This window comes from Arachis duranensis, chromosome 2 (assembly GCF_000817695.3).
Source record: "Arachis duranensis cultivar V14167 chromosome 2, aradu.V14167.gnm2.J7QH, whole genome shotgun sequence".
Classification (NCBI taxonomy): domain Eukaryota; kingdom Viridiplantae; phylum Streptophyta; class Magnoliopsida; order Fabales; family Fabaceae; genus Arachis; species Arachis duranensis.
Genome location: NC_029773.3, coordinates 31,832,516 through 31,842,962, shown reverse-complemented (window position 1 = coordinate 31,842,962; position 10,447 = coordinate 31,832,516). Strand labels below are relative to the sequence as shown.

Sequence of the window (10,447 nt, the reverse complement as noted above, 5' to 3'; positions counted from 1 at the left end):
TATAACAAAAATGACAATAAAATTATAATTTTATTAAATAAAATTTCTTTTTTTGGAAGAAATTTAACAATAATTTTAAATAAAGCTATCCCTCTATTTAAGAAGTTCTTTGTTTTTTTTTCTTTTGTTTAGTTTATTTAAATAAAAAATAATAAATAAATTTGCCACAACAGATATGGTTAAATAAGATATTGATTAAAAAACCTTGAAAACATATTAATATTATCATTCTTTTTGAAATTTACACTGCAACAATGCATTTTTAGTTATTGTTTCTCTTTTTATGTATTATTACATTTAATTTAATTTTAAAATATTAATAATGTAAAAAATTTTATATAATCATATATTTAGGAGAAAATTTTATTCCTTTCTTTTGAGATATGTTAAAATGACACTCTTCTTTCTTCTATTTGTAAAATGTATATTTTCTTCTCTTATAATTTTTAAAAAACCTTATTTTTAATTCATTTTAAATTTTTTGGGTTAACTAATGTTAATTTTATCCATTTTTTTACAAAAATACCCTTTAGCAAAATTTTATTCTTTTGTTATTAAATTTTGCTTACCAAAATACTCTTTAATAAATTATTTTTTTAAAATATCTTTCAATAATTTTTTAATTATTAAATTGTGATTTACCAAAATTTTCATCAACAATTACTTTATATTTTACTATTAATTTTCTAATATCAATATATATTATTTTAACATTAAATAAAAAAAATCTTGATAAGATCATTTTCAATATCAATATATATTAATTGATATACATATTAACAGTGGTAAGACTTTTTTTATTTAATGTTAAAATAATATATATTGATATCGAAAAATTAATAGTACAATATAAAAAAAATTGTTAACGAAAATTTTGATAAAATTATAATTTAATAATTAAAAAATTATTGAAGGGTATTTTAGAAAAAAATAATTTATTAAATGATATTTTGGTAAGCAAAATTTAATGACAAAAAAATAAAATTTTTACTAAAGAATATTTTTGTAAAAAATAATTTATTTTTCTTGAAAACTGAATAAAATTAACATTAGTTAACACAAAAAATTTAAAATAGATTAAAGAATAAGTTTTTTAAAAGTTATAAAGAGATGTACATTTTATAAATAGAAAAAAGAAAAATATCATTTTAGTATTTTTTAAAAGAAAAAAATAGAATTTTTTTTATATTTAGATAATTTTCTAAATAATAAATTTTTAAAAATTAATTATTTTAATTTTGATAATGTGACAATACATAATTAAATGTATATATAAAATTTGTTTACACTATTAATGTATGAAAATTATAATTCTATTATATTTATGTATTTCATGTTTATAGGCACTAGACAAAAATATAATGCATAAAGAAAAAGAAAATATAAGTATCAAGAAATTTTTTACCTCTTTTCCGGAAATTAACTTTCTTTAACCAATAATAATCAATAATAAAAATAAAGAATGTTTAACGGTTGATATAGTTTGAGTTGTTACTATAAAAAGAATTAAAAAAATGTTTAATTACTCTGTTGGTCTCTATAATTTTGCGAAATTTTTAATTAGATTCTTATACTTTTTTTTTAATTGAGTTCCTGTACTAAATTTTTTTTTCAATTAAGTCCCTCTTAGTAGTAATTGGTTTAATTATAGACCAACTTAAAAAAAATTGTGTAAAAACTCAAATAAAAAGAAAAAAATCTAGGGATTCAATTAAAAAAATTGGTGTAAGGACCAATTAAAAGAAAAAAAAATATAAAAAATTAATTAAAAATTTCACAAAACTATAGGAACAATAAAATAATTAAATCTTCAAAAAATTAACTAATTGTTAATTAAAAGTACATTGATTCTGGTTTTCCCCCCTTTTTGCTAACGTTATTTTCATTCTTAGTTCTTCGGATAAAAAAATTATTATATAAGCACAAATTAGGTGTGAATATAAATTGGACTTGTTGCATTTTAACGACGGTAATCACAAGCCCACACGTACATATAAAGCCACAAACCCCCTACTTCGCTTATCAATTCTCATCATCACCACCACCATCACCACCGTCTTAAACCAAACAAAACAAAAGCAAGAAAAAGAAAAAGAAAAAGAAAAAGAAACAGAAACTAAAGCCAACAAAGTCCAAGAAATAAAAAAGAACACATCATGATCCCATAATAACAATGGAAGAAGCAACAACATCTTCAACATCATCAACAATCATGGCAGCACTCTCCACTCTCTCTCCCACCACCGTCTCCAATCTCACCCACTCCATCATCTCCGCCACCAACCACCGCACCCACCGCCTCGCCCTCCTCCTCTCCTCCCCAACCCTCTTCTCTCTAACCCTCCACTATCTCCATACCCTCTCTCTCCACCAAAAAACCCTCCTCATCGCGCGCCACCTCCTCTCTTCTCTCCACACACTCACTCGCCACGCCGCAATGCCGCCACCATTGTCAACTTCAATGCGGCAACGCGATCTCGACGCGGTTCTCCTCCTTCTCTTGTTCTGCGAGACGCACAACCACAACCCCGAGCTTTTAGAAGATTCCTTTTCGGAATGGAGGGTGAATTTGAGAAGGGCTTTCCGGGAGAAAAATCTTGATCCCTTATGTGGAAACGGTGGTTCGGTGCATGGGGCTGGTGGGGTCCATGGGATGTTGTGTAGGGAGAGGGAATAATAAGGAGGAGGTGGAGGTGGCAGCAGCGGCGGCGGCGGTAGTGGCTTTGCCGGCGGTGGAGGTGGCGGTTGGAGGAAAAGAGTGTGTGATTTGCAAAGAAGAGATGCGCGTGGGGAGGGACGTTTGCGAATTGCCATGTCAGCATTTGTTTCATTGGATGTGCATTTTGCCGTGGCTTGGAAAGAGGAACACTTGTCCCTGCTGCAGGCTCAGGTTGCCGTCCGATGATGTTTTCGGAGAGATCCAACGGCTGTGGGGTGTTTTGGTTAAGATGGGTGGAAAAGAATGTGGAGGCGGTTAATTCTGTTGACCTTATTTCTTGTACTTTAGGACTATGATTCTTCGATTTTACGAATTTCATTTATAAGTATTTCTCTAATATCAGAGTTAATAGCTAGTTGGGATTTTAGCTATTTCCTTCAGAGTTTGATCCCTGTTGGCTTGAATTTTACGCTCAGGAATTTATGTTTCTAGAGAAGCTTTGCATCGATCTAAGAAAATAGTCACTTTCTTTTATTAGTTGTGGATATTTTGAAAAAATATTGTAAATATCAATTAGTAAGTATGCCAAATTTTTCTTCGGGCCTAGTAGCTAGTTTGTAAAACAAAGAATTAATTTTTTCGTTAGTCCTGGTTATTTGTAACACTTTTTTATTTGTTTCTATGTTTTCACTTAGCAAAGGGATTCAAGAACAAGAAGGCAGGGTATTAGAGAGGTGGGGTCCACGTACAAGTGGCTTTATGATTTGTGTGATGATAGTAGAATGGAGCAAAACAAGCTTACTAACTAGATTGGTTCTTGACTTGAATGGCTAGCAATAATTTGTTTGATTTTGATGCTGCTGGCATTAGACAAGGACTCATGTGGTCTATAGAGGTATCAAATGAATTGGAAGGATAAAGGGTGGAAATGGTAGGGTTCTTAATCTTGTGGATGTATGTACAGTGTTATAAAGATTTTTTTTTATCATCTTTAGTGCAAAATTTTTAGTCCACAATTAATTAATTATAACTAAATACTTGTTTATTTATTTTTATTCTATTATATTTTTTAAACTAATGTGAAATAGTTCATTATTATGAAAAAAAAATAACCCTTAAAACTTTCTATTATAAGACAGAACAGTAATGCTTTAACAATGTGTTACTCATAGATGGTAGTTGATTTTGCAGTAATTGCTAATTTGATGTCATCCTTATGATTAATGTATGTGATAGAATATGCCTTAGTAGAGGTGATGTCAAATTCTTTAATCTCTTTGACGATTGAAATTTCAATTACAATTACATTTTTATGGCATATATATATATATTCTACCTTGTAGAACATAGGCCAGGACACACTCTACATGTGTGGAATTGTGCTGGCACAATCGTAGTGTGACAAATATCTCTGCCAAGAGATAAATTCTGCTGATATTGTACTGTGAGACAGATGGTGCAGCTGATTTTCAGCTTCCGTCACATGAGAGATTTCTGATTAAGGTAGGATAATGAACTTAATGACAATGAGTATGATTAACCTTAACGAAGGGCCATTGTTGGGTATATGGGCTTAGTTTTCATGGGCCTTGTTGGTTTTTCGCAGGGAGCCCTTGTATGTGTATTTATTTTTTTATTGACATTTGGTGTAACGATAGGAGTGAAATTGTTTATAGAAAATGTAACTGGGTTTAGTATTTATAACTTATATTCGATGCATTAGAGTTATTGTGTATGGGCTTATTGAGTTCTTTGTCTAATCAGAGCGCTGTCCGGAATAAAAAACTGTATGTAACAACCATGAGGTGCACGGAAGGTTTAGTGTAGTGCCAATTATGTTGCCTTGCTAGAAGGTGCACCGAATTTAAATAGTTTTGTTTAAGAACCCATATTATTTATAATAGTGTGTGTGAGTGTGTTGTATGAGTGTGTAAAATATAGGTGTACTGTTTAGGATTGGGAGCTGTCCAATTTGCTTGATAAAAAAAAAAAGTGGAATATATCATTAGCTCCACCCTTATTCATTGGGTTTCTAGAATTATTATTCTTTTCTATGTATATATTTAGGTATAAGTCTTAGAATTATCGTAACCTTTGATTAACCTTTTCTTTATGGCATGAGGTAAGGTTTAGAGTAATTAAGATGTTACAAGTTGTTGAAATTCCCCACGTCGCATACGCACGCGGCAGAAACAATCGCCCGCGTACTAGGTCATGGGTCGCGTACGTGTACATGAGTTTTGACCCATCCTTCGTACACATGCAAAAGGTGTGTATGCATGGAGGCCAGGCAGAATCACACACTCGTGTATGGGAGGTACCTGCATACGCATACACTCCCAAATTTTGAAAATTTTGTAAAGTTGCAGAATTCAGTTTTAAACACCAAATTTTAAACGTTCATAACTTTCTCTATAAAATTTCATTTTCATCAAACTTTATATCAATTTAAAATTTTTTAAATTATCTTTAATTTAAAGTAAATTTCAACCAATTTCAAAAATAAAGGCTCACGTTATGATCTTTCAAAATTCACCAAAAATCGGTTTTTATCTAAAGTTAGCTAGGTCCTCAAACTTCCAAAATTCATAATCAAGACCAATTATCCTACAACCAAAATAGTCCAATGTACCTAAATCATGTTCATATAACTTCCAATTCATTCCACAACCTATCAATACAAATTTTCATCATTTTTATATAAAGATTCCTACTTACACATTACCACTATTTAATAATTAACAACTCAACATCAATTTAACAATCCTCAACATTCATCAATATCAACAAGCATCATAATCCAGTTATCACTCCTCAAAATTATCATTATACAACTTCAATCTCAAAAATCAACAACACCACCAAAATTCAACATCAACATTTATCATAATCATCAATGCCATCATACATAATTAATTCAATTCTATCCTATGGTCTATTAATCTAAGTGTCCAGAAATATTACATATTACATAGAAAAAATTGAAACCATACCTTAACCGATTCCCAATATGCACAATACACTAAATTTGAGCCTAAACAAGCTTTTAACCAAAATCAAGCCACCAATTCCAATCCAAATGCTTCCAAATAGCCAAGACAACTCCAATAAGAACCAATGCTCAAACTAACATCATATATTTAAAAAAAAAAATAAAACCTAATATTCACAATATACCAAACTACAAGGTTTTTTAGAAATCCTATCTTATCTACTGAAATTTCAGATAGAACCCAACAATCTCTCACTAATGGTTAGTACCTAATCAACCAAAATACAAAATTTTACTCAAAATCAAAACCTTAAATTCGAATTTACAAGGCCATAAAATTGGGTTGGTATTCTCGAGATTCTTACCACTTTAGTTAGATGAAAATAACGGATTCGGCGAGAACTTTGCATAGCCGCAAATGACACGTGAATCGGAGCACCGTAGCTCAAGTTATGGTCACTGGAAGTTGGTGATGAATAGTAACTTTTCTCTTTCTTCTCTCAACTCATGCAGCTGCTAGGTTTAATATTTAGTGAGTTATGGCACTGAAATGGGTTCATTAATATGTGGCTAAAAAATTTTGATATGGTAGTAAAATGGGTGTTATACTTTAACATGGTGAGTTTTTGTGTTTTTCAAAACTATGGGAGTACACAAATCGGACCTACCGATTTGTGTTGAAAAAATTTTAAAAAGTTGGAGTACACAAATCGGTAAAAAATTTAAAAAATTTGGAGTACACAAATCGGACCCACCGATTTGTGTACTCCAAATTTTTTTAATTTTTTCAACACAAATCGGACGGTCCGAGTACAGAAATCGGACGGTCCAATTTGTGTACCTAAAAATCGGACGGTCCGATTTCTGTACCTCTTAAAAATCGGACGGTCCGATTTGTACTCCGTACATTAAATCATCCCACATTTTAAAAAAATACCACATTAGATCACATTTTAGAAAAACACCATTGTTAATCCAATATTAAAAATAAAAAAGTGTTAATATGTTTATATATGTTGGACTTGGGCTCGATCCAATCTGTTAGTATTTTTGGCCCATTTGCCCCAACTTTAGGCCAAACCTTTAAAATTAGCGTCCAGTTTTTAATTCTAATTGTTTTCTTAAGTTTTTCTACTTTTTTTATCATCTCGTACAGTACCGAACAGACGTGAGCTGGTACTATCGCCTAATTTATCGGTATGCATTTTTACGTAATTTTTCGCAAAAAATTACTTTTTCCAACTCAGAAAAAATCTACTGAATCTAAATATCATATTTAATTTTTTTAATTATCATTCTAAATTTTTGGATCTTATTTTGGACAATTAAACGGTTTAATTATTGTGATTCTTATAACATGTCAGGAAACACAAGCCTGGAGTTCTCTACCCTAGTAACAATTGGTGTAGTAAAATTAGAGGCGCTGTTATTTCCTGTATTAATAGCATATGAAACATTTTGTTGTGATATATGAGAACCTAACACTCCAGAAATAGGTACATTTAATATGACATATGAACTTTGGTAAAGAGGATTTTGAAAAGTTGAGTAGAGAGGCACAGGCAATCCTTGTGTTACCAAAGGGGGGACATACTCCAGTGGCAAGCCATAAGACGGTCACCCATGGTATTTATGTGATTTGCATTTAACCCTGGATGGGTATAGCCAATGCAATCATGCCTCACTGACAGCAAGATAGGCTCTGCCTTTGAAATCACAGGAAAATTTTTGAACACATTTTCTTTAGTCTCATTACTAGAAGTAGAAAAAGAGACTGTAGATGTATTTGACATGTCAACTGACGCTGATTTCTTAGTCTTTGAAAACACGATCTTACCATTATATAACCACATGCAAATTCAAAATTCAAAATTTTTCTTTTGACAAACTACAATCTATTGACAAGGTCCCACCAGACATGTTAATTTGTTTTTACTCAAATTTTGTTAATGTTTAAAAGAAAATATAGGTATCTCAATGTCACAATTATAATGTCAATAAAAATTAAAAGAAATGAAAAAAACAAACAAACAAAGAAATGCAAAGTATTGGAGGCAAAGTAAATTGTAGAATTTAAAACAAACAAAAAAATTAAAGAGATGATAAAGAAAGAAATATAAATGTAAAAAAGAGATGAACATGTAAAAGTAGAGAAATTTTATTAATAAAAATTGGAAGAAAGCAAATTACAAGTATTTGAGTTTAGAGAAATTAATTAAGATTCTCAATTATTACTCTGGGATGCTAAGGGACTAAGAACGTTTTGGATTTCTAAGTGTTTTTTAAAAGAACTGGACTTCTTATAATGTGTTTCTAAAACTCTATTTATAGACTAACCTAATATCAACAGAAATGGATCCTCTCAATTGTTAAAAAAAATTGAAAATATAAAGTGTGATCTCTACTCATTCATTGTTTTTTCTCTCATATTTATTTTTTGTCTCACTTATAAAATTAATTATAGAAGATCACACTTTACTCCCTCAATTGTTAAAAAAATTTGAGAAAATCTATTCACAATGTCAACTTACTTTGTACATCACTTTTGAAAATTTTAAATTACATCCATAATACTCCTTATTTAATGTCAATTCAAAAAATTAAAATAACTAAACTGTAAAATGACCTAATTTAATTAAAATAAATATAATTATTATATACCGATCACTGTATAACTAATTATTTTTTTTCATAATTTTTTATAAAAATAATATTTTTATCTAACACACATATATATATATATATTATATAATTTATTAAAAATTATAATAAAAGATAATAAGTCTTTTAATGTTTTAAATTTCTCATCGCTGGAAGACCTTTCAGGGCAAAGAAATCCTATGGACAACTCCAAGGAAGACCTCCGATTCTTCCTCCCTCGTTCTTGCTTGTATAGTTGTCGACGATGAAGAAAATGATTAGTGAGTACCCATTAATCTTCTTTGTTTCTTCCTCTCTTATTTTCTTCCGTTCTTCGACTTCCTCTCTCAAAATCTACGATTTTCCATTTTCTTTTTGGTTAAAGCACGATTACGATGGACTCTGTAAACTAGAACAGTGAATAATTTCAAATTATGGACTGGATTAATCGTGCTCTTCGATTAGTGTCCCCTTCCCTTCTCCCTTGGAGTTTCAAGCACTTGCCCAAGTGTTCCACCAAAAGAATGAGGCCCCTGTTCATGATACAGGTTTTTATTTTTCAAACCTTTCTCCAATGCCTCATCCTTTTTTTTTTTTTCAATTCATTATTCACTGGCTTTTTTTTGCTAAGAGAGTCTGATTTAATTGTTCATTTGTTTTGTGCTAAAGCTCTCAAAGTTGCTGCTATAAGGGGTTTTCCCCCTGAAGGGAAACAGTTGCATGCCCATTTGATAAAGTTTGGTTTTTGTCACGTTCTGTCATTACAAAATCAGATCTTGAGTATTTACAAGGCAAGAAAACCAAAGATGCACTAAAACTGTTTGATGAATTGCCTGGGAGAAATGTGGTCTCGTGGAATATTGTGATCCACCACGTTATTGGATTTGGAAATGCAAATGACTTGAATCCTCATCTGGGGTTTTCTTATTGTTGTTGGAAAAGGTGGCTCCAGATGATGTAACATTGAATGGTTTGATTGGTGTATGTGCAAAGCTTCATGATATCGAAATTGGAGTACAACTGCACTGTTTTGCAATGAAAAGAGGACTTGATTTGGATTGTTTTGTAGGTAGTGCTTGAAATCAGTTCTTGAAATCAATTCCAATTCAAGCTGAATCAAACATTTATGCTTCTCAAACAAAGATTCATATCATATGCTAAATTGGAAGAACTAATATAAGAATTTTAAAAACTTTTAGAGACTTTCATGTCTTTATTAAATAATTATAACGACTAATTTGTCTGAAACATTTTTCAAATATAACATATAAATAATTAGTCTAAAAAATAAAATGTTAAAAAATAATTTGGTAATTAAAATTTATTAAGATTAAAGTATTCGCCATTCTTTGGAGATTTAATGAGTATCATAGAGGCTATCAGCACATTTTCCCTTACATTTATGCTTCAATTATGTGCATATTTGTTGCTAATCGTGTCTTTCACCCGTGATTTCAACATTTTATAATTTTAAGAATTTATGAAGAAAAAATGACAACAATAAATGAGAACCAAAGCCAAACATGGCCACATTTCAATTGGTACAAGATTGTGTGAACAGCAAAGGTTGGCACTAATTATGAATTGATTAACTTTTTAATAAGACATTAACATTCAAACGAATTCTTGAGATACTAAAACTACAACAGTTGTGTTGTATATCACCACTCCAAAAATTGGTAAATTCGATTACAAAATAGATCAAGAGTTTACATAAGGATTGGCAGATGATAATTGATTCTTCGAAAATTGAATACAACACCCACTTAACTAATGTCACAATGATTTCCATTTGTTACTATTGATGCTACAATGGTATACATGATTTTAGGGCAATAAATAACGATCAATCTATCAATCATCTAGTGGTAACCCGAACCTGAAAATAGAATGAGAAAAATAGAAATTTTTTAATCTTCATAAACAGAACTAAAAAAATCAAACAAATACATAAACAAAATAAAAACAATTGAATAAAATCAATGAAACAAATTCATACAATAAAACTGAAAAAAATATAAATAGAAAAAAAATTGAATGAAATCAATGAAGCAAATTCAAGTTCTATTGAAACTTTAGAAGTGCAGCAATGAAGGGAGAGATAGAACACTACAATGGCACGGCGCTGACAACAGCACTAACTCCCTGAAAATTAT

General features: G+C 30.3%; 1 protein-coding gene and 1 long non-coding RNA gene across 2 annotated transcripts; both read left to right on the top strand.

The window, feature by feature from the left end:
• The first annotated feature begins 1,950 nt into the window (after positions 1-1,950).
• On the top strand, positions 1,951-3,304 carry LOC107474186 (E3 ubiquitin-protein ligase SGR9, amyloplastic). Its single transcript, XM_016093790.3, is given in 2 exon segments — positions 1,951-2,592; positions 2,594-3,304. Coding segments are annotated over 2 exon segments (804 nt in total). The 5' UTR covers positions 1,951-2,173; the 3' UTR covers positions 2,979-3,304.
• Positions 3,305-8,464: 5,160 nt separating this feature from the next.
• LOC127744872 (uncharacterized) lies at positions 8,465-9,412 on the top strand. Its single transcript, XR_008006131.1, has 3 exons — positions 8,465-8,572; positions 8,677-8,839; positions 8,961-9,412. It is a non-coding gene; the product is annotated as an uncharacterized LOC127744872 (long non-coding RNA).
• Positions 9,413-10,447: the final 1,035 nt, after the last annotated feature.